This window comes from Procambarus clarkii, chromosome 23, assembly GCF_040958095.1.
Source record: "Procambarus clarkii isolate CNS0578487 chromosome 23, FALCON_Pclarkii_2.0, whole genome shotgun sequence".
In the NCBI taxonomy this organism is placed as follows: domain Eukaryota; kingdom Metazoa; phylum Arthropoda; class Malacostraca; order Decapoda; family Cambaridae; genus Procambarus; species Procambarus clarkii.
This window is the reverse complement of record NC_091172.1, coordinates 13,205,396-13,229,137: the sequence shown is the minus strand read 5'-3', so window position 1 is coordinate 13,229,137 and position 23,742 is coordinate 13,205,396. Positions and strand designations below refer to the sequence as shown.

The 23,742-nt window shown below is 44.4% G+C and overlaps 1 protein-coding gene across 1 annotated transcript in view; it reads left to right on the top strand.

Annotated features, from left to right (window-relative positions):
- Positions 1-23,742, top strand: part of LOC123764086 (intermembrane lipid transfer protein VPS13A) — a 275,027-nt gene that overhangs the window by 5,828 nt on the left and 245,457 nt on the right. The window contains 6 exon segments of the mRNA XM_045751613.2: positions 4,492-4,633; positions 16,829-17,028; positions 17,587-17,761; positions 18,153-18,281; positions 18,459-18,603; positions 19,293-19,533. Coding sequence (XP_045607569.2) covers positions 4,492-4,633; positions 16,829-17,028; positions 17,587-17,761; positions 18,153-18,281; positions 18,459-18,603; positions 19,293-19,533 — 1,032 coding nt within the window.

Here is a 23,742-nt window from a genome sequence, read left to right as displayed (position 1 = left end):
CACTTTCCACATATGACATCAACTCTCCTAAGTGCAGGTAAAGTGTGTACTGTGTTAACATTTATTTAATTTAATTATTGCATTAATATACAGAGGTACCTCAGTTTTCGTAGTTAATCCATTCCCAGAGGCGGTATGAATACCGAGATGAATTTTCCCGTAAGAAATAATGTAAATTTAATTAATCTGTTCCACACTCCCCAAAATACAGTATTACCAAAAAAATACATTTTATACAGAAAATTACTCATAGTACCTTACCTTTATGGATGACTCTTGTTGGCATATGGAAGACGATGAGGAAGGGGGGAGAAGGAGAGGTGTTAGTGTTTGAAAGGGGAGTCCCCTTGCATTATAACATCAGGCAGTGATGACATTTCTGGCATACTCTCTCTCACATTTTGCAGGCATACCACTAGGACCTGGTTTTGGCTCACTACTCTCTCGTCTTACTAAGAATCTGTCTATAGACCCTTGTTTTTCCATATGTTTTAACACTTGTCTGTAGTGAGACATCACATTGTCTCACTATGAATGATCTCTTGTTTTTTCTCTATTGTCATCCTCACAACTATTTTCTTAGGTTAAACATTACCACTGACTTTCTTGGAACCCATGGCATGATATATAATAAGACCTTTTATGTTCAGATGTCAAAAAAGCACAAAAACAATGAAATTCATCACAAAGAATTCAAGAGTGATCATCACTTTACCAGACACTGGTAAACTGAAGCGCCATGCTCATGGTGGACCCGTACGTGTATGAACAAACTCAAAGCACCGAGGCAAACAACAAGTGCTGAATCAAATTTTTTGAAGAAATTGAGTACGAGTACCGAAAAATACGAGCACAGGGGCATATGAGTACTGAGGTTCCACTGTATTTATTTTTGTGGTCTGGAATGGATTAATCCAATTTGCCATATATGCCAGCGTACAAGTCGACATTTGAAGCCTAAAAATATCTGTCCAAAACCAAGGGTCAGCTTGTCTGCCGAATATAAAATGTGAACCTTTACCATTGAGAGATAAACAAGTGAAACGTCCTGCCTAACACTCTTTGTACACCACTATTACAGCCCACGAAGCAAGGGAGGCAGGCTGGCAGGTAGGCAGGGAGGAAAGGAGGGAGGCAGGGAGGAAAGTAGGGAGGCAGGGAGGAAAGGAGAGAGGCAAGGAGGAAAGGAGAGAGTGAGGCAAGGAGGGAGCCAGGCAAGGAAGAAGGCAGGCAGGCAGGGAGGGAAGGAAGGAGGTAAGGAGGGAGCCAGGTAGGGAGGCAAGGAGGGAATGAGGGGAGGCAGGTATGGAGGGAAGGAGGGAGACAGGTAGGAAGGGAGGGAGGGAAAGAGAGTGGCAGGTAGGAAGGGATGGAAGAAGAGAGGCAGTCAAGCAAGGGAGGAAGGCAGGCAGGCAGGCAGGCAGGCAGGCAGGCAGGCAGGCAAGGAGGGAACCAGGAAGGCAGGCAAGGGAGGGAGGGCAGGTAGAGGGGGAAGATGGACGGAGCCAGGTAGGCAGGCAGGCAGGCAAGCAAGCAAGGGTGGGAGGCAGGCAGGGAAGGGTGGAAGGTAGGCAGGCAAGGGTGAGAGGCAGGCAGGGAAGGAGCTAAGGAAGTAGGCAAGCAGGGAAGGAAGGAGGGAGCTAGGGTGGATGGGTAGGCAAATATGGAGGGAGGCAGGGAATGGCAGGGCTGGGCAGGGCAGGGCAGAGCAGAGCAGGCACCTTCTACTCCCAGACTTCTCTACAACACTCTGGGTTGATAGGGAGGCTAGCTAAATCAGTTGATGGTTGCTTCGTCATGCAAGAGAGGCTACACCACATGTCAAATTTCACCGCAGTACAAATTTCACCACACCACAAATTTCACTACACCTCAGTCTCAAATGTAAATGTATTTCAACTATTTAAAATATACCACAATTTTCAGCATTATGATTGCTCCAGCATGACAACTTGCTAATAAAACAGGCAAATTACAGTTCAGATTATGTGATAATTGACAGGAGCATCTCTCAATTGGCTCGTGGCTTGGAAGCATATGACAAACTTCCAACCTATTCACTGCCCACCCATGCTACCCCTCGCTGCAGGCTCAATTCAGTATCTTGGAATAGTTTATCTATTTCATATCAACAGTTATATAGATACATATATCAGATAATAATAAAAATGAAATAGCAACCACTTTATTATTATTATGAATAAGGAATACAGTGGTACCTCGGTTTAAGAGTTTAATCCGTTCCTGGAGACAGCTCGTATTCCAAAAACTCGTAATCCGAAGCTAATTTCCCAATAAGAAATAATGGGAAATGAATTAATCCATTCCTGACTACCCAAAAACCTCACTTCAAACTAAATTTTATACCTAATTCATCTAAATAAACCTACAAAACTATGTTCAAGTTATTACTTACCTTGCTGATGACTGCTGTTGGCATATGGAAGACGGTGAGGAGGAGGGAGGAGAAGAGGTGTTACTGTTTGGAAGGGGAGTCCCCTTCCATTATAACATCAGGCAGTGAGGACTTCACTGGTGTGCAGTCTCTGGCACGTTTTGTCTGCATACCACTAAGACTTGCTTGTCTTGCTAAGAATCTGTCTAAAGACACTTGTTTTTCCCTACATTTTAACACTTGTATGTAGTAAGACATCACATTGTCATTTAAAAGGTCAATGCAACTGCCTACTACAGCTTTATCTGGGTGAGTTTTTTCAACAAAACCTTGCAATTCTTCCCATACTATACACATTTTCTTAACACTTTAGCATTATCACGGCGCTCGAGAGCGTTACCACTTTTTGTGTTGAGGACGCACAGCGGACTCGCTCACGAGTCACGAGAAAAAATATTTCTATAAACTCTTTTTGTTATGAGATCGACTTTGGGATAGTTTAAAAATGTTCGCCATGAAATTTCTGTTTTCTCTAATAGCCGCATAGCCTATTTGGGAGAACGGCATAGCATTGTACCATCGAGGTAAGACTATTGCATTGTTGACACGACAAGTGTAATAACGTAGTTTTTATTTGGTGCCGGTCTAACGCATCCTTGTGTGACATTTTATACTTATGTTCTTCTAGAACATTCTATTGCGAACACATTGGTACAAAAATGAAATACGTATATCGAAAATTAATGTCAGAACAGTGAAAAGAATATACACTTTTCAGTAGGGGTTTCGCCGATGTACTGTCATGGGTAACACTTCGGCCACTTTCCACACTTCCCATACTCTTGCGGGTGGGCTGCGGCATTGATTCTACATTTATATGCATATGTCCGAGTAGGGAATTTTATTGCGATCTCAGTGATGCCAAATTTAACGCTGTAGGACAAGTGTGGAGTTGACAACCTTGAAAAGAGTAGAAACATTTCGTCGCTGTTTGGTGCTCATGGCTAGTGATCAACGTAGTTCTTTATCTGGTGCTGGTTTAACTCATGCTTTGGTGACATTTTATACGTATGTTCTTCTAGAACATTCTATTGCGAACACATTGGTATAAAAATGAAATATGTACATCGAAAATTAATGTCAGGACAGTGAAAAGGGTATACACTTTTCATTGTTTCCGCTCGATCGTCCGAAACGCCGCACTATTTTCTTAGGTTGAACCTTACCACTGGCTTTCTTGGGACCCATGGCAAGATATATAATAACAACTTTTATGCTCAAATGGCCAAAAATTCGACAAAAAACATAAATCTTTGTGGAGAATTCACGCGGGATAGTCACTGGGCACAAGATACTGGTAAACTGAGGCGCGATCGCCGTGTCACCACTTGCTAGTCGGCCTGTATGCGTATCAACACCCTCGTGTTCCGAGGCAACCCTCGCCTTCCGAGGCAAATTTTCCGAGCAAATCCTGCTTGTATTCCGAAAAACTCGTATATAGGGACACTCGTATTCCGAGGTACCACTGTACATAGTAATGTACAGATGGAATACAGTATTAATGGGAACTAAGGTTGACTGGGCCTGGGTTACCTAAGTCTGTGATGCTTGACCAACCCTGTGCTGGACATGTATCTTCACTAACCATCTGCCTCCCCTACACAAATCCTCACAACTGACACCACCTGCTCCCCTGACAACTTCCATCATTAACACCACCTTCCTTCCATGAAAACCACTGACACCACCTGCCTTATGCAGTAAATATTCATTAGGCCACCATGTATTTATAAGATACTGTAGTTTTTCCTTCATTACAGCAGGGCAGGGAAAGTGGTGCTGTCTTATTTTGAGGAGTCGTCTTATACACCAAATATAGATCTAAACCTGAATTACACCTCTATGTTTTTGGGGGTCGACTTATGCGCCGAATCGACTTGTATGCTGGCATGTACAGTACATTATTCCTTATGGGAAAAATTGTTCAGTATTCAAACATTTTGGCATTTGTATCACCTTCAAGAGCCAATTAAGTTTAAATACCAAGGTTCCACTGTATCTCTAATTCAATATTTCATATGTTTTATGAATTTCAGGATTATTGTATAATAGAATATGGAACAACCTGGAACTGCATATCAACAATGTCCATATTCGGTATGAAGACCTATTCTCGTGTCCCAGGCCTCTTGTTATTGGACTATGCTTACAGAGTCTGTCAGCAGACACCACAAACCAGTGAGTGCCCTAATCTTAATTCATTAGTTTTTAAGTAATTTCTAGGTGTCTTTTACACTACTATAAACATTAGATTACTAGGTTTACAGGTATGGTTTGCTCTCCGATTTTATGTTGGATACATATCTAGGGAATTTCTGAATAATGTAATCGTCTCAATTATCTTCATGCCTAGAATCTGAATCTGTAAAATGTCATCACATAACATCTGTGATATATCATATATGTTGAAAAAAACTGGTATTTATGTAGTATATTTATAAATATTTTTCTATCCTAATTGCCTGTATTTTTATGGCTTGTTGTTCATAGTACAGTACAACCTCGATTCAACATACCTCAATTCAACGAATCTCCGGCTAGTTCGCACACTTTTTCAGGCCGGATTTACTCACCCGGTTCGCTGAAGCAGGGAATGTTCGGATTTGCTTATGATGTCGAAACAGAGATCACAAACTGGTGGAAAACTTTCCCATTCTATCACATATTACAATTATTAATTCCTTCATATGACAAGTTTGATCACACAAGTGGACCGCACAAGTGGTCCACAAGTGGTCTACAAGCGGTCCCCAAGCTTACGATGTTGGGACAGAGTTCACAGAGTTGTGGAAAACTGTCTCATTCTATCACAGATTACTATTAATAATTCCTTCAAAAGACAAGTTGGATCACACAAGTGGATCACACAACAAGTGAACCATATGAACCAAACACCAGCCAGAATGGTCCACAAAAAGTGACACATATTAACCAAACACCAGCCAGAGTGGTCCACACAAGTGAACGACTGAGTTTCAATGATTTTTGTTCACCGATTTGTGGCACACGTATCTTTGTAAATTAATTTAAAGGCTGAAGCGTGAATAGCTAGCTAATGTGTTGAAATCTTCTTATGTACATTTTCAGTGATGAAACAAGACGAGTGAGGGTGGACAGGTAAGGGAATACTGTACAGTAAACCTTGCTTTACAGTGAGGTTTCACTCACTTTTGTCAGTGTTGTCATGTTCAAAGTCATGGGTCACTGAACTGTTTCACATTAATAAATCATTTCTAAAACTGGTGTTTTAATAACTCTTTATTATCCTAATTAAACTAAACTAAATAAAACCAAAAATATACTGTAATATGATAGATATCTGCTATTTTATATATTATTCACGTTATTGGCGGCACAACTCCAACACGAGTGGACTGGTCTAATCCCTGTCCACACAACACCATGCTTGTTTTGTTCGATTTCGTCACAACAGTTCAGTGATCTACGGCTTCGAAATTATAAAGTTAATAAATCAGTTCCAAAATAAGTATTTTTTATAGCTCTTACCGTAATAATGTTGCTAAACTAAACATGTAACCCAAAAATATATAATATGATGTAAATCGAATATTTGAGAGAAATTTATGTTACTGGAAATCGAACACAACACCAGGCGTGTTTTGTTCGATTTCGTCGCCACAGTTCAGTGACCTACGGCTTCGAAATAATAAAATTAATAAATCAGTTCCAAAATAAGTATTTTCTGTGGGGAGCCCCTACGGCTCCCTGGAGCTTATCGGGCTAATGTGTGTTATGTTAGACCGGGACATTAGCTAAGGAGTTCAGACCTACCAGGGACCAGCGCCAGAACCTGGCCCCTTCAGAGAGGTTTCAGGGAGCAATGGCCCTGGAAAACCCCATATGGTTGGGGGTTTTCCTTATCTGCCATCGACCGGGGTTAGGCACCCAGAAAGGTAGGCGTAACAAAACAAACCCCACATGGTAAGAAACTACAACAAAAACCGAACAGAGAGGTAGAAAACTCCCTACAATCCCAAGGAAACAAGCAAACAAGCAAACATCACACTTTACTGCCGCGCCGATCGTCCGCGCAGCCCTCCCCACCCCGGGAGGGGGAGGGGGGAGCCCCGGACCTACCGCGCCGGCTGCCAAGCTTCAGTTCGTTCGCTAATGTCAACCGGGATTGACGCTTCTCTGGCCTCAGTTTCCTGGGCGGTGTTTGCCTTGTGTGGCGTTCACTGCCGTGTGTTGTGGTGTGCGGTGGCCAGGAGTACTTCATCAGTGCCGGGGCTGCATGTGCTTAGTGGCTGCCTTCCCTAAGCGCCCTGTGAGTACTGCCCTTGCGTTACAGGGTTATCTTCCCTGGGGCGTTCGGGAACCATTCCCGTAGAGGTTCTTGCTGCTCGGCATTTGCCTCGCCCTTGGGGCCAGCTGGGGCTTGGGGCCCTTGTTTGGCCCTGGGTAGGGATTGGTATTGTGCTGGTTAGGGCGTCAAGGTGTTGCGCAGCCTGCCACCTAAGCGGCGGCCGGTTTCTGTTGCCTCTGGGGACGGTGTACTTTTGCGGGGTTTTTCTTTTGTTTTTCATTTTCTTGCCTGGTGGGGGTCTGCCTAAGGTGGTTATAGTTCCACTGGTAGTGTTTGGCGGCCCTCTGCTAGGCCCCCGTGCTTGTACACGTCTCGAGGGGTTTTCAGTGCTATAATCTACCCTCTTGTTATGTTTGGGTTTCTAAACCGGTTAGCAACACCTTGCCCGGGCTTCCCGTAGTTGTTACCCTACGGGCCCTGGAAACCCCTGTCGGGGCTCGGAGGACCATTGACTGTGTCTTCCGGGTTCCAACCCGTCTTGTACGGGATCGTTGGTTGCTGTTCCCTTGTCTCCGGGTGACAGTCGCCATTTTTACCTCCGTCATGCTGCCTGTTGGGTCACTGACACCTTGACCCGGAGTCTTGCGAGTGATTCTCTGCTTGTTCTCCAGTACTCTCATGATGTTATTAGTGTTCAGAGTACAGGCGGCATCCGTGTTGCAAGCTAGGTTAGGTTGCTGCAACATGCTAGGTTGGTTTCCCACTCGAATGCCCCGTGGCCGCCCCGTTTGGTTAGGTGCTGCTCGCCCCTTTCTCTCCATGTTCCCGGCTCCGGACCGTCTGCGTGTTTCTGGGTCGGGGCGGGGTTCAGTTGCGGCAGAGACTCGGGCGGTTTTCGGGGGATGCCCCGTTCGGGTTGGGGACGGAGGTTTGAGCCTGTGCCTCCTGCCAAGGCTTCTGGGTCTTACCAGCGGCCCTTTCTTGTTGCCTTTCCCATGGGCTCTTGCTTTTCTTTCAGGGCGGAGGGCTTGGAGGACGGCTCTGCCCCGGGGCCTCTGTTGTTGGTTCCCGGGGCTGTGGGGGATGCCTACTAGCAGTTCTGGGGCGGTTTTGCCCCTTCAGGGGTTTTTCTGCTGTTGGGCGTCGTTTTTCGCCCTTCCAGTCTGCTAGCTTCCCACATTTGCTGGCGTGTTTTTGTGTATTAAGCGTCAGTCACAGCCCCTGCTGGCGGCCATTTTCGTCTGCCGGTTTCCCGGCGTGGCCACCAGGGCGGCGTTGCGGTTTGTTTACATGCGCCTGGGTGTGCGAGCGAGCGTCTCTGGTGAGTTTTCAAAAAATTTGCAGGGTTTTTGTTCTCCTGTTGTCGTTTCTTTGTTTTTCTGGTGTTTTCTTGCCGTTGCCTGTTTCTCTGGGAACGTTTGGGTGTTGATTTGGGTCTGAGCCTCTGGGTTTAGGCTCAGTGCCCCTGGCTGGTATGCTTGCTCCCACACCTTGCCCCTCGGTTTTCGGTCTGTTGGGACCGTTTTCCCAGGGCGTTCTGCTGGGGTCTGTGCTTTGCCTTTTAGTGGTGTTCTCCGCTGGCAAATGTGGTGGTTTGGGCTCCCCCTGGTTCGATTCTGGGTTCCTTTGGGTTCCTTGGTTTCGTTCTGGAGGTTTCTTCCTCTTGGGCCCCCTTTTGTGGGTTCAGGGGACTTTGTTTCCTCATGTGACCCGGTTCTGCCTTTTGGGGTTCCGGGGTCTTCCTGGCTTGCAGACTGAGCTTTTTGGGTCTTGGCACATGTTGTGGTTGTGCTGGGACTTTGTGGTTTTGCTGTCGAGGTGGGCCTTTTGATGCAGTTTTGTGCCTTCTTTGCCTGGCCGGCGTAGTGCTCTTTGCCACTAGTCGGCGGCTTGTGCTTTTACACTATGTCCTCACCTAGTTGTGCTTGTGGGGGTTGAGCTCTGGCTCCTTGGTCCTGCCTCTCCACCGTCCGTCAACAGGTGTATCGGTTCCTGTGCCTCTTGGGCTCTGTCATGTCTACATGTGACATTGTATGGGGGTCAGCCTCGTTCCTTGTGTGAGGAGTCGCCACATTACTTCTTAGTGCTTTCCCGTTCCCATTCTGACACTCACAAAAAAAAAAAAAAAAAAAAAAAAAAAAAAACTAATTCTATCTGTGGCTCTTTTGGGTACTCAGTTTCCACCTGTGTCCCCTAGTGCGTGTGCCCCTTGTGTTACATAGCCTGTCCTTCTCAACCCTGTCGATTCCCTTGGGTATCTTGTATGTGGTGATCAGGTCTCCCCTCACTTCCTCTTCCAGCGAAGTGTGGTTTCTTTCCCGTAGTCTCTCCTCATGACTTCGGTAGTGTACTTTTTCTTTCTGAAGGGGTTCTGTTCCCTTCTCTGTTGACTGGGCGCTGGGGGAGCAGCTTGCTCTGTTGCCTCTCGCTTGGTCCCGCTGTTGGTGGGCGCTTTGGGTTGTCTTCCGGCCTCTGCTGGCGTCGGAGGACGGCTTCTCCCCCTTGGGGGGGGTTCAGAGCTGGCGGGGTGGGCTTCTTCCCTGCGCTTCGTCCTTTCCTCTTCGTGGGTGCGTGGGGCGTGGTCGATCCGCCCCATCCTTCTGGGCTTCCCGTCTGCTCTTTGCAGTCATGAGCTTTTCCCGTCTGCTCTTTGCAGTCATGAGTTTTTCCAGTCTGCAGTTCTTCTGGACTACTTCCGTCTGCGCCCTGGATCCTCTGCCCTGCTCGGAGGACTGTTGTCTCCTGTTCGGATTCTGTTAGGGCCGGGTGCATGGATGGTGGACCTGGACCTCCAGGTCACTTCTTGGCACGTTCCTCTCCAGTTTTTCTGGGGCTAGCACGGTTGGTAATTCCCTATGTGTACTTACCTCAGTGTAGTTACAGGATGTGAGCTACTCTCGTGGTGTCCCGTCTTCCCGGCACTCTTTGTCATATAATGCCTTGATTATACTTGTCATATTGTCATATAATGATTGTCATATGTCATAATATGTCTTCATATGGTTGTCATACAATGCTTTGGTGGTGGGGCTTCAGGTTTGCTGTTTTTATTGCATTCCCTATTTTGTGAAGGGCACTTTGTATACTCTTTGCATCTTTACCGGATCTTAGTGCCCTGTCTGCGTCTGAGATTCGGTGTCTGGCCTACCTCGACGACTGGCTGGAGTGGGCTCCCAGTCAGTCCGCTTGTCTGCTCGCCAGGGGATGGTTCTTTCCAGATCGCTGGGTTTGGTTTCCTGGTGATCTGGAGGTTTTACCTTCTGTTTCCGTCCCGGGTTCGGACCTGGGCCTTGTTTCAGGCTCTTGGGCCCCTCATTGTCTTCCCTCCAGAAGTGTTGCTGTGGCTGTGGTCCCGCCTTTGGCTGTTCAGGAGGGGGTCCCGGGCTGCTCAGCGGTTGCTTGGGCGGTTGTGCGGGAGTTTGCACTTCGGCGTGCTTATCTGCCCGCGGAGTCGGGTTTGGCTCCGGCGTCGGTTGGTTCCTACGGAGACTCCACTTCCGCCTCTTGCATTCCTTGGGTTCCTCTGGGGATCTGGTGTTGGTGCTGCGTCACCAGCTTCCTCTTTGGGGTTTTCGGGGTTCCGTGCCTTGGCGGCTCCCCGAGCCTTCGCTCGATGTGTTCACGGACGGGTCGTCTCTCGGCTGGGGCTTTGTGACCAGTGCTCACCAGGTCGGCCGAGGTTGATGGAGTCTGTCTGTCCATCGGGCTCACAGCCCGGTTCAGGTGTTCATGGCTGTCTGGTTTGCGCTTCGGAGGGTTTGGGTCACTAGGTACTCTCCCATTCAGCTCTGTTTGGACTGTTCTCTGGTGGTTCTTGCCGGAACCACAGGGGGTTTGGTTAACCGTGTGGTTCGTGTCCGGGGTGTGTCCTGCGTCCTGGTGGACAGCTGTCTCGGTTCATTCCTCTTCGTGGGTTGGCCAGTCGTCGCCGATTCGTTTTGTTGGCTCTGTTGGGCTTATGGACTCCTGGCCATGGACGTCTTCGGGTCGGCGTGGTCTAGGCGTCGCCCGTTTTGTGGCGCCCTTCCCACCTGCGAGGACTTCACGGTGGAGGCTTTCGGCAGGCCTGGTCGAGGTGGGGGGTACCGGTACCTCTTCTCCCGGTCCAGCTGTTGCTTCGGGTTCTGGCTCAGTTGCAGCCCATTCCCACGAGAACAGTCCTTATGGTTCCACTGTGGCCGGCCCGGCCTTCTTTTCAGACGCTGCTTGATAGGTGTCCGTACCCGGGGCGTTTTTCCTGAGGCTTCGCCTCTTTCAGCAGGCCGAATCGGTCCTGTCCGTGACTGGTTCGGCCTTCTCTTTGGCTCTTCGCGTCTGGTATTTTGACGCAGGTATCGCCATCTCTATGGTGTTCAGGTGGCTTTGTTGACGGTGTCCCACCTGCGAGCTTCGTCTTGGAGACTGTATGACGTTTCTTACGTCTTCTCACGTTTTGTTTCCCCCCCGGCCTGCTCATGAGTCGCCTGAGCCATCCTGGTCCTTGTTCAGGGTGCCTTCTTCTCTTCCCCTCAGTTTGTGGTAGCCCCTTCGGTTTTAGTTTCCTCCTCTTTGGTACTGGTGGTAGCTTTATTGGTGTGCAGCCTTTCTCTGTCCTGGCGACGGTCGAGACGGCTGCTTTCCGGAGGGGTTCTTGGGGTATTAGTACTTGTTTGGTTTGGCCGGAGGGTGCGTCCTGTGTTCTCCCGGGTCGTCCGCAGTGTTTTCCTTCTTACTGCGGTCTGTCTTTGCGCCCGTGCTGTTCAGACGTTTGCAGCAATTGCTGCTGTGTTGGTGACGTCTCGGGCTCATTTCGGGCGCAGGGAATTGTGGGTCGCACAGGTTTTTGGCCGCCCATCCATGTGTGCGTCTGTTCTTGGGCGTTCTTGTTGCCTTGGGTCGCAGGTTTGCGACAGGTTGTCTTGGCTTTGCGTTGCAGAGTTTGTGGCGGCCGCCTCCCGGGTTAGCCCTTTCTTTTCCTTCTCTTTGGGTATGAAGCTCCAGGGAGCCGTAGGGGCTCCCCACAGAAAACCAGCGTTGAATGTAATGAAACGCCATTTTCTGGGTGAGCCCCGGAGGCTCCCTGGAAACCCTCCCTCCCACCGGTCGGCGGTTTTTTCGCGTTGGTTGAAGCTTAGCTTCCGAACTGGAGCTTGGCAGCCGGCGCGGTAGGTCCGGGGCTCCCCCCTCCCCCTCCCGGGGTGGGGAGGGCTGCGCGGACGATCGGCGCGGCAGTAAAGTGTGATGTTTGCTTGTTTGCTTGTTTCCTTGGGATTGTAGGGAGTTTTCTACCTCTCTGTTCGGTTTTTGTTGTAGTTTCTTACCATGTGGGGTTTGTTTTGTTACGCCTACCTTTCTGGGTGCCTAACCCCGGTCGATGGCAGATAAGGAAAACCCCCAACCATATGGGGTTTTCCAGGGCCATTGCTCCCTGAAACCTCTCTGAAGGGGCCAGGTTCTGGCGCTGGTCCCTGGTAGGTCTGAACTCCTTAGCTAATGTCCCGGTCTAACATAACACACATTAGCCCGATAAGCTCCAGGGAGCCTCCGGGGCTCACCCAGAAAATGGCGTTTCATTACATTCAACGCTGGTTTTTTATAGCTTTTATTACCGTAATAATGTTCCTAAACTAAATATATAACCCAAAAATATATAATTTGATGTATATCGAATATTTAAGAGAGATTTATGTTACTGGATCTGGCTTAAACACCAGCCTACTGAAGGGGTGTACGTATAGACTTAGTCTGCGTTCGTACAGTATGCACCCAGTGCCCTTAGCTTTGTCTGCGATTGACGTACAGTATTTATCCTCCAGTGGAAGAATAATTGTGGAATTGACCATTTTTTTACTACAGCTCTTTGGTTATAAAACAAAATGTCTCAGGGGCTTACTAATAGTACCTTATTAATGCCAAAAATGAAGCAATATTTTGCAAGAACTAGTAGCAGAAAATCAACCAACACGAGCACAGCCGTACCCAGCACGAGAACAGCCGTACCCAACACAAGAACAGCCGTACCCAGCATGAGAACAGCCGTACCCAGCAAGAGAACAGCCGTACCCAGCAAGAGAACAGCCGTACCAAGTGCGAGAACAGCCATACCAAGCACGAGAACAGCCGAACCCAGCACTGGTACAACAGCAGCCAGTACCAGCTCAGAAACAGCTGAACCCACAGCAGCAGCAAGCACCAGCAAACCTGATGCAAACATCTAAAAACATCGTGTGCGGCGTGAACAGTTAGAACAAGTGTTAAATTTAAGTGTGTACACAGTGTTAAAATTAAAGTTGCAGTAATTTTAGTGTACAATAGTTTTCATAAACTGCATTGTAGTACTCAACATACAGCAGAACTACTTTTAATCAACACAGTGCTAACGGCATAATGCACTACAGCACATATTTACTGTAGAGCATTCACAACTTCACGAAACTTCAAGATAGACATAACTCCAACAATAAGGTAAATTTATGAATTACAGTATTTTTTAGTAGAGAAGTAATATATAGGTACAGTATGTAATATCATGATGCATTTTTATTGTGTACAAGAAAAAAAAAAAAAATTACACAAATGCCTCCTGAAGGTCACCTCTTGCAACAAATCCAACGCTCCAACGAACTGGGGTTGGTCCCATATAGTACGTTGAATCGAGGTTGTACTGTATTTCCTCTATATGAAGGATTGTCTTCATGCAGAATTTTCTGCCAACATTTTGGATACCTTCATATTAAAATCTTAAGGGATCACTTACAGTAAACAAGACAAAATTTGGTAACAATATTTACTGAAAAAGCATTGTGGAAAAATATAACAAATCACCAAATATTACTGCATTGTTGGTCTACAAAAAAGTATCATTACTTGGAATTTTTTCCATTTTACTTCTTCCTAGATAGTGTTTTCATGAGTATCCAAGACCTCCAGCAGGTACTGTAATCTTATAATAATAATACTGTAATAATAATAATAATAATAATAATAATAATAATAATAATAATTTATTCACAAGAAGGTACAATGGGTTGGTAAGATTACATAAGATTGGTATTTTTACATTCTTTCAAAGCCATTAACACGCATAGCATTTTGGGCAGATCCTTAATCTAACATATCAGGTAAGATGAAAAGGTACATTGTAGCAAGGTTTTATATCAGCAGATAACTACAATATAAATTGACAGAGGTGATTACACTGGAAAAAAAATTTATCTTAAGAACTAATATTGGGGAAGTGGATAGTACAAGATTCAGTGTGCGTTTGAAGCACAAGCACAAACTATGAGGATGAAATCAAGTAATCTTTGGTTTTACTTTTGAATAAGGTATAGGTTGGACAATTTTATATTTATTTTATTTATTTATTTATTTATTTATTTATTTATTTATTTATTTATTTATTTATTTATTTATTTATATATATATACAAGAAGGTACATTGGGTTTGTTAGGATACATAACATGGTGTTTACAGTCTTGTAAAGCTACTAGTACGCGCAGCGTTTTTGGCAGGTCCTTAATCTAACAGATAATTTTAAATAGGTAAATTCTAGCAAAATTTATAAAATGATAACAGGTACATTGCAAGAAAACAAATGAGATGAGAGAGATTAGTAGGTATATTAAAGCACATCGGTAGCCCTGATTGATTGCATTGACAGCTTGATTGGTAATTTAACAAAGATTAATATTAATAACAATATATTAATATGTACAATACAGCATATTGATAACACATATAAGAAGACAGCAATGATCAAAATGGTAAAGTTGTTTGGATTAGGTACATAAAGATTGGGAGATTGGGTAGTACTAGATACAGTGCAATTTTACAGCACAAGGTAGAAAACTATGAAGATGAAATTAGGTACTTTTTGTTTTTGTTTTTGAATAAGACAAAAGTTGGACAGCCTTTCAATTCATTAGGGAGTGAGTTCCATAGACTAGGTCCCTTTATTTACATAGAGTGTTTACACAGATTAAGTTTGACTCTGTGGATATCAAAGAGATATTTATTTCTGGTGTGGTGATAATGGGTTCTATTACATCTGTTCAGGGAGAGTTTCAAAACAGGGTTTGCATTTAAGAACAGGGTTTTGTAAATTTAATTGACACCAAGAGAATGTGTGGAGTGAGTTAATGTTTAGCATGTTTAGGGATTTAAACAAGGGAGCTGAGTGTTGTCTGAAAGCAAAGTTTGTTATTGTTCTGATAACAGATTTTTGCTGGGTGATGATGAACTTGAGGTGGTTTGCAGTGGTTGAACCCCATGTACAGATACCATAATTAAGATAGGGATAGATTAGGGCATAATATAGTGAGAAGAGAGCAGAGTTAGGAACATAATATCTGATTTTGAAGAGTATACCAACTGTTTTAAAGACTTTCTTAGTTATGTATTGTATGTGGGTGCTGGAGTCTCTTGTTTAGGAATAGGCCAAGAAACTTTCCATCATTTTTATTACTGATGTTAACATTGTCTATCTGAAGCTGAATTGCATTTTAAATTCATCAGGAAGTGAGTTCCATAGACTGGGTCCTTTTATTTGCATGGAGTGTTTGCACAGATCTCTTGTTTAGTTTGATCTAGTTTGACTCTGGGGATATCAAAGAGAGATTTATTTCTGGTGTGATGCTCATGGGTTCTATTACACTGATCAAGAAAAAGTTTCAGATCAGGATTAGCATTTAGGAACAAGGTTTTGTACATGTAAATAACACATGAGAATGTGTGGAGTGAATGTATGTTTAGCATGTTAAGGGACTTAAACAGAGGGGCTGTGTGTTGTCTGAAGACAGAGTTTGTTATAGTTCTGATAGCAGATTTTTGTTGAGTGATGATGGGCTTGAAGTAATTTACAGTGGTTGAACCCCCATTGGGTATTATTGACCAAAAGGTCTCCTGGTGTGTTCTTTGCCCTGTATGTACAGTATCCTAATTATTGGATCTTTAATTTATATGAGACCTCTCATGATACAATTTCATTCAACTACTATTTTATTCAGCAGTTAGGCATACAACTCTTATTAACAGTTTTGAATCATGTATTTGCTGTTTCCAAGATTAAATGTCCTTTCATTAAGGAATGTCAAGTCATCAGCCTTATCTTCACTCTTTAGTTGCCTTTTACAACATGCAGAAATGTGTAATGTCTATTCTGTTTCATGTTCATCATTTGTATCTCCATAGAATTCATGCTGTTGTCTAAAAAATCATCAAATTCCCTTATCCTAATAAATATCAGTTGATAATAATAATGCCTTAAAATTTTGTTTCGCTATTTTGCAGAGTTGTTGTTTGTGTATCAGATTTATTTATTTATTTATTTATTTATTTATTTATTTATTTATTTATTTATATATACAAGAAGGTACATTGGGTTTGTGAGAATACATTGGATAGTACAGTATTTACACTCTTGTAAAGCCACTAGTACGGGCAGCGTTTCGGACAGGTCCTTAATCTAACAGATAATTTTAAGTAGGTAATTTCTATCAGAATTGATAAATGATAAAGATACATTGCAAGAGAAAAGTGAGATGAGAGAGCTTAGTAAGTATATTAAAGCACATTGTTATATTAAAGCTCTGATTGATTACATTGACAGCTTGATTAGTAATTTAAACAAGATTAATATACACCATACAGCAGATTGACAGCACATATAAGACAGCAATGATCACAATGGTAAAGATGTTCAGATTGGGTACATAAAGATTGTGAGACTGGGTAGCAATAGATACAGATAAACAAGATTAATAAACACCATACAGCAGATTGGCAGTACATATAAGAAGACAACAATGATCACAATGGTAAAGATGTTCAAATTGGGAACATAAAGGTTGGGAGATTGGGTAGCAATAGATACAGTGCAATTTTAAGGCAAAAAGTGAAAAACTATGAAGATGAAATTAGGTACTTTTTAGTATTGATTTTGAATGATGTAAAAGTTGGACAGCTTTTCAATTCAATAGGGAGTGAGTTCCATAAACTGGGTCCCTTTATTTGCATAGAGTGTTTACACAGATTAAGTTTAACTCTGGGGATATCAAAGAGATATTTATTTCTGGTGTGGTGATAATGGGTCCTATTACATCAGATGTTTTCATTTGTATTCCAGCAAATGGAAAAAGACCCAAGTTGATGGCAATGCAGCAACTGTCAACAAAGTTGTAGATTTTGTATCCGCCTCAGTATACATTAATCCTGGAGGTCAGCATCAGCGGCTAGTCAAGCCTCACACAAACTCAGAACTATGGCATCAATATCTGCAACAGGGGCTTAAGACATTCTCCATTAATGATGAGCCATTTCAATTTGGTATGTTGATGAATGTTTATACACCATTTTCTGTTATTGATACAACCTGTTCTCTTGAATAATACATTGTATTTTGATGTATAAATCCCCAAATGGTCAAAATATGATGTACAAAATAATAAATCAAAGCAGCTCACAGAATTGACAGGCTATCATATATTCTATTCGTGGGTCCTCGGCTAGGTTAGGTTCCGGCAATTTAGTACAGTACATCATTTGTGTGACACTATGACAATTTGAGAGGGATGTACTGATTGATAATTTATTCTTGATATTTTTAGTGTCTTCAGGCAGTCATATAATAATGTTTCTTAAATGAGTTTTATATTCCAGTTTTTATTTTTGTTCAGGTGTAATATAACCATTCTAATGCCAAACCCACACATATGAAAAGAAAGGAAAGTGGTCACGACTTGATATGGGTCCAAGATTGATCAAAATGTCATCACTTCACTATCATTCATATATGTGTGTGTGGATTGGATATTAATTTTCAGCTACATTATTGTGACTAATTCTCTGCCTTACTATTCTCTCTCTAACTGTATTGGTCACTAGTTATTCAGCCCGTGCGATGCAAAGTAAAGATGCGGCAACAGATGAAACGCGAGGCAAGGGTCCCGGGGCTCTTGGTAGATGCTGTAATTAAGGATGCTGCACTTGCACTGTCGCATCGGCAGTATGTTGCACTCAACGAGTTATTAGAAGCTTTCAAAATAATTAATGCGAGCAGGTGAACCATCCTAGTCTCTTACTCCTTATTTTCATTGCCTTTGAAACTTTATCATGATTCTTTCTCAGTGAAATATTTGTTTTATTATCATAATGTTATTTTAAAACATTATGTTTGTTTGGTATAATATATTATTTGAAGATACCTATTTGTTGGGAAAGAATCTTATGTTGCATATAGAAAATGGCTTAGGTCATTAGTAAATTCTGTAGTTAGATGCCATATGTATGGTGCAACATTTTCTTTTCATAAATTGCTGCATTGTTTAAGAGATCAAAATATTTGATGTTGTACTGAACTCCAAAGTTAAATTCTGATGTCATAAGCAATATATATTATTTTTTTATCCATAAGTGTATCATGAATTCCATTATTGACCTTAAACTTTCAGGCGCTTTATGAAGTACCGACCTGAAGTGCCCTTAAAGCGCCATGCAGAGGAATGGTGGCGGTATGCAGCAAATGCCATAATTAAAGAGCAGATTCGATCTTTCTCGTGGGATAACATTAAGAAGCATAGGTAAGGTAGGAATTTGGTAATATTTCTTTACTACCATTTATGGTTTACAGTTACTTACAATTTCTCAAATTCCAAATATATAAGTGTGCCTGTTGACTTTAAAACAATATGCAGTGTATCATGCTTTTATCCTCTGTTATTTTATATAAGTTGCTCAAACTTCCAGAACTATTACAGGTCCATATATAGGGAGTATACAGCTCTATACATGAAGCATCTTCTAGAAGGCTACAGTGGTGAACTGGAGGCCGATTTAATGAAGCTAGAAGACACTTTAAATCTTACCAACATTGTCCTGGCTCGCATGCATGCCAAAATCAAGGTAGGTAATGATCCATTGGGAAAATCTGGGAAAATGACATTGATGTAACAAGGATTCAACATTGAAAATGTTGATCGATGTTGATTAATTGTTACTTGACCTGATTTTGCCCATTGGGTTTAAAGATTTAGTTTTGTGGTACAGTATTTCTTTTGGTTTCCCTTTGTAGAAGACAGAAGACAAAAAATCTGTGCTTTTTGGCTTTTCAAGGTCCCTCTAATCAATAACAGACCATTCCAATGCGAAGAGTGCCTCACAGGTGCCTGGTGTGACTGTTCTGTCTGGTAATGGTCAGTGCATTAAATGATGGAAGCTACAGAGGAGGGTGCTCAGAAAGTGTTTCTAATCTGATCATGTATAATTCACGGTATCAATTAATGGGTAATTACATACTACGCTTGTTACTGTTCAATTAAAGTTTAAACTTAAATTGGAAATGTTGTAAAGATTCTACACTGTACCGATGTAATGGGATTTTTTTAACAGTTTATCAAGCAAGTTTAAAAATATTCATATGAACACAAGTCTACAAACTTTGTAGGCTTATATTAATATCTATTTCATCGTACTATAGTTCTAAAATTTTATTTTTATACATCTCCTTGTGTGTGTTTCAATATAATTGTAGTTTTAATAATTTAATGAGATTATTTGATTATCAGAGATTCCCTTGTTGTTTTTGAATGTAGATCTCTCAGGATGAGCCAAGTCTTGTCCATGCAGTAGAGCCTTCCACTACAGGCTGGTTCTCTTGGTTGTGGGGGAGAGATGGTTCTTATGACATAGATGACGAAGAGACTGTGGACATTGTGGGGTCTCGTAGGAAGAATGGACCATTCACTTCCCTAACAGAAGATGAGCGGAGGCAGCTTCGTTCAGCCCTCTTGCAATTAGATGCACCAGGAGATGATTTACATCGAGATGACATTGGTATGGTACAGCTAAGCCCAAATTTATAATTGATAAAGTAAATTGTGTATGCTCTTTCTTACACTTATGGTATTGCATAAATCCTTGAATAGAATTGTTTAATGAAGTTAAAAGGTAAAGTAATAGGTGAAAATATGAGGATGTGATAACTTTAGTAGTGAAATAATTGGCCTCAGTCACACAGTGAAGTGTTATTATGAAACATGTGATGAGTTCTTTTGATGTACGATGTGTTTAGCTGCACTCAGACATAAGTGTCATTTGGTGGTTTTTCCATTTTCTCTGCCACCACACTGTACTTTCCAGTCTGGCCCCCTCAAACTCAACTCTTCTGAGCTTAAGCACTGATACCTTGGGTGCTCCCAACCTATACCAAGCTCCTGACTTACATACACATACTGAGAGTCAGGACAAGAATCTGACCCTCTCACAGAGGCATGAGGAGCTAGAAATCAAAGATTGACCATAGCCTAAACACAGGAAATTGGCAAACACATCACTGGCAAAACAAAACAGATAACGGCTTTGAAGAACATAATAATAAATGAAACTATAGAAGGCTTATTGACCAATGCCAAGCAGCTCCTATTTATATATACTGTATATCCATTTATAGTCCTTTTGAATCTTCTCACTTCAGGATAGTGACTGGAATTTATTTGCTCTTGTGAGGCTTGTTATTGAGAAGTTGAAGTAATTACAGTAACTGTATGCAACTGTGTATAGCACTCAACTGTGACACATGTGTGACTGTATGTTGATGCCTTGTGCCTCTTTTGGATGGGTGCTTGGGCAGTGTTAAGTGATTCTTTTCTGTCTGACATTTCGTATGCCCTTCTTTGTCACTTGATAGTCAAGGTTAGATGTTTGCTTCTCCAACAATGTTTCTCTTCAGATGTTGCCAGCCATTGTTTATGGCTTGGCCAGACAGTTTTTGTGCATTCAAGTGGCTACCTTGGCTACCTACCTTGTGTAGCTTCTGGGTATTAATGACCTCGCAGCCCAGTCTCTGACCAGAAGGTGTGCTTACCTCTCTCCTCTTATTGGTTGGGTTGTGATGGTTCCCACTTTAAATTCATAACCAGACTTTGCTGCCTGAAACTTTTCAGGATGCCAACTGTTGTTTGCTTTGTGTCTTAATTTTATTTATTAAGAATATTGGTTTCTTTTCTGGAGGGGGGGGGGGAGGAAGCTCCTATGGCTTCACAGAGGTAACTGTGCTGATATGAATGTATTAGACCCCTGGCATCAGTCTAAGCAAATGGAGTTCTAGGCCTACTGGGGACCACGAGGCAGAACCTGGCCCCCCTCTAGAGAAGCATGAGGAGCAATGGCCTATAGAAACACCCCGTGTGGTTCGAAGCATTCTATGTCTGCCATCGCCTGAGTCAGGCACCCAGAAAGGTAAGCGCCCCAAAACAAACCCCTATTCTGGTTAGGAAATTGCTACTGAAAGCCAAACCCGTGGACAGAACTCCCCAAATGAAAACAAGCAAACGAGCATGACGTCACCACGTCACTGCGCCACTGTCTGCACAGCTTCCCTTGAAGGGGACCTAACCTTGAAGGTGTCACCTGGGCAGTGACACCTTCGATCCAGAGTCCTGTGAGTTTTGTTGCTTGTTTGTGACTCAGTACACCCAATCCACTGACTCTAAAAGCCCAGAGGCTGTCCCGTTTTGGTTATAGGGACCCGGACTTGAGGGTATTAGTCGCTTCGACTTTGGTTCAGTCCACACCCCCTCATCCTTTCCCTGCTGTGGTTTGTTCTGGTTCTCTTCCCCCTGCTTGCGGCTCCGAAACGTCTGAGTGTTTTGGAGTCGGTGCAGGATTTAGTTGGTGTGGAGACTCGGGCAGTCATGGGGTATGCCCTTTCCAGGGCGGCGATGGAGGCATTTGAGCCGGTTCCTCCTGCTGAAGTATCTGGGTCTGACCAGTGGGCCTCTTTCCTTCCTTCCTGCTTTTCCAGCTACTCCGGCTTTTCCTTTTGAGGCTGGAGCTTTGGGGGTGGCTCGGCCCTGGGTCCTGCTGTGGAGGTTCCTGGGACTGGGAGGGGTTGATTTGGGGGACCTTGGGCCCCGTTGAGCCCCACTTGGGTTTTTGTACCCTCTTGAGCAGGGCTTGCTGTTGCAGGGGGGTGAGGTTTTCCTTCACCCACTCTGAGTTCAAGTTGCATTTGGTGTCAGCTCCTCCCCAGGGGTTTGGTTCCGTGTCCCTTCTGTCGGTTCTGTCCTTCTGGAGGTTTTCGGCTTCCCACATCCCGCCTCAAGAGATCTGGGAAGCCATTATGGCTTATTTCCTGCGCGACCCGGATTACACCTTTTTAATGGATCCATCTCATTCAGGTTTCGATCTTCGTTTCCTTACTGGGTTCGTTATGAGGTTCTGGAGTCATCCTGGCTTGCGGACTGCCCTGTTTTTTCATTGGAGGCTTGACATTGCACCTCATTGCATGCTTGTTCGCCCATACCCTTCCTCGGGATGTTGGCATCATGTATCTTCACATGCAGGTTCTCACCCTTTCGGCTGCACTGGTTGCTGAGGATTTGAGTGCTCGTGGCCTGTTGGCTTCGGTCTTGTGTTTCTTTTCCCTCCTGGAGCTGTCCTCGGATTGGCTTGAGGAGGATGTGGAGGCACTCGAGGCTGTTCCTGGGTCTGGTGCCTTGGTCTTGGCAGCGCGTGCATCATCTGCCCTGTTGAAGCTGTTCGCACCGATCCTGTGGGAAGCGGTGTTTCTGTTTTTTGCTTCTTGTCTTGCTTATTGGTAGTCGGTGCTCGCAACCTCCTTGGAATCTGCTTAGACCCTGATGTTAGGTTTTGGTCGCCTTTTTGTCCCTTGTTGTTTGCGGACTTTGCGGTTGGGCAGTATCTGCAGGCAACCTCTTTCAGTTGTCATCTCATCTTAGATTTGTTGGTTCTTTGGGGGGCCCATGGGGGTCTTCCCAGAAGGGTCATGTCAGGGCTCGGGGTTCTTCTCATTGTGATAGGCCAGTGGTGCCAGTTTCGGGGCTGGTGCAGCCTTCAGAACCGCCTTCGTCTGGTCAGTGCGGTGAACGCTCTGTGCGGAGGTCGGGTTCACGTAAGGGGCATCAGCCCTTTCGCTGTTTGTCCCATTGATGGGGCGATGAGTGGGAGGCTCGCTCTGTTTGCTCATGCCTGGTCTCATGATTTGTGGGCTTTTTGGGTCGTTTTGGGAGGCCTGCAGTGGCATTAGGTGGCCCCTCCTCCTTTGGGGGGCTTGGGGGCTGGCAGGGCAGGCCTCTTCTCCTGCTGCCCTGTCGGGTTATCTCAGAGTGGGTATGCTTGGGTGTAGTTGAAATGATGACATCATTCATGTGAGTTTCCCATCTGTTTCCAGTCCCAAAACAGGACTATGCAGACCTGGGCAAGTCCAGACATTCTGGAGTTGTCTCATTTGAACCCCTGGGACTATTGCCCCTCCTTTCGGATGACTGCTCTGTCCTAGGTCTGGCTTCTCTTGGAGCCGGGCACTTGGATGGTATCTCTGGACCTCCTGGGACGCATATTGACATGTTCCGATTCACATGAGGTTCAGGGAGTGGCTCTGTTTTGTTGTGGGACAACAGGGTTACCGTTTCCGTTGCCTTCCTTTCGGCTTGAATCTGGCACCTCGCAGTTTACACATACCTTACTTGGGTCGTGATGACCCAGTCTGCATCTGTTAGGGTTCAGGTTCTTTCCCAGCTCGCTGGGTTCGGATTCCTGGCGAACTTGAGAAAATCCCATCTGGTTCCCTCTCATTTCGGTCTTAGCTGGGTCTTGTGTGTGACTCTCGGACTGCTTCCTTGTCTCTTCCTCCGGAATCTGATTCGGCTGCAGTCCTGCCTTTGCCTGTTTCTGGGGAGGGGCTCCTGAGTCACCCGGCAGTTGGCAAGGGTTTATGTGGGAGCCTGAATTTTGCCGTGATGGTCTACCCGCAGGGTCGGGTTTATCTTCGTCAACTGTTCTGGTTCCTTCGGAGGACGTCCCTTCCGCCTCTCTCGCAATCCCTGGGTTTGGCCTCTGGGTGCCTTGTGTCAGCTGCTACATCGCCGGCTTCCTCTTTGGGTTTTTTCGGGGTTTAGTGCCTGGGCACCTCCCTGAGCCCTCACTTAATGTGTTCACAAACACGTCTCTTGGCTGGGGTTTTGTGACCAGTGCTTACCAGGCCGGCCAGGGGCGGTGGGATCTGTCCTTCCAGTCTGGCCC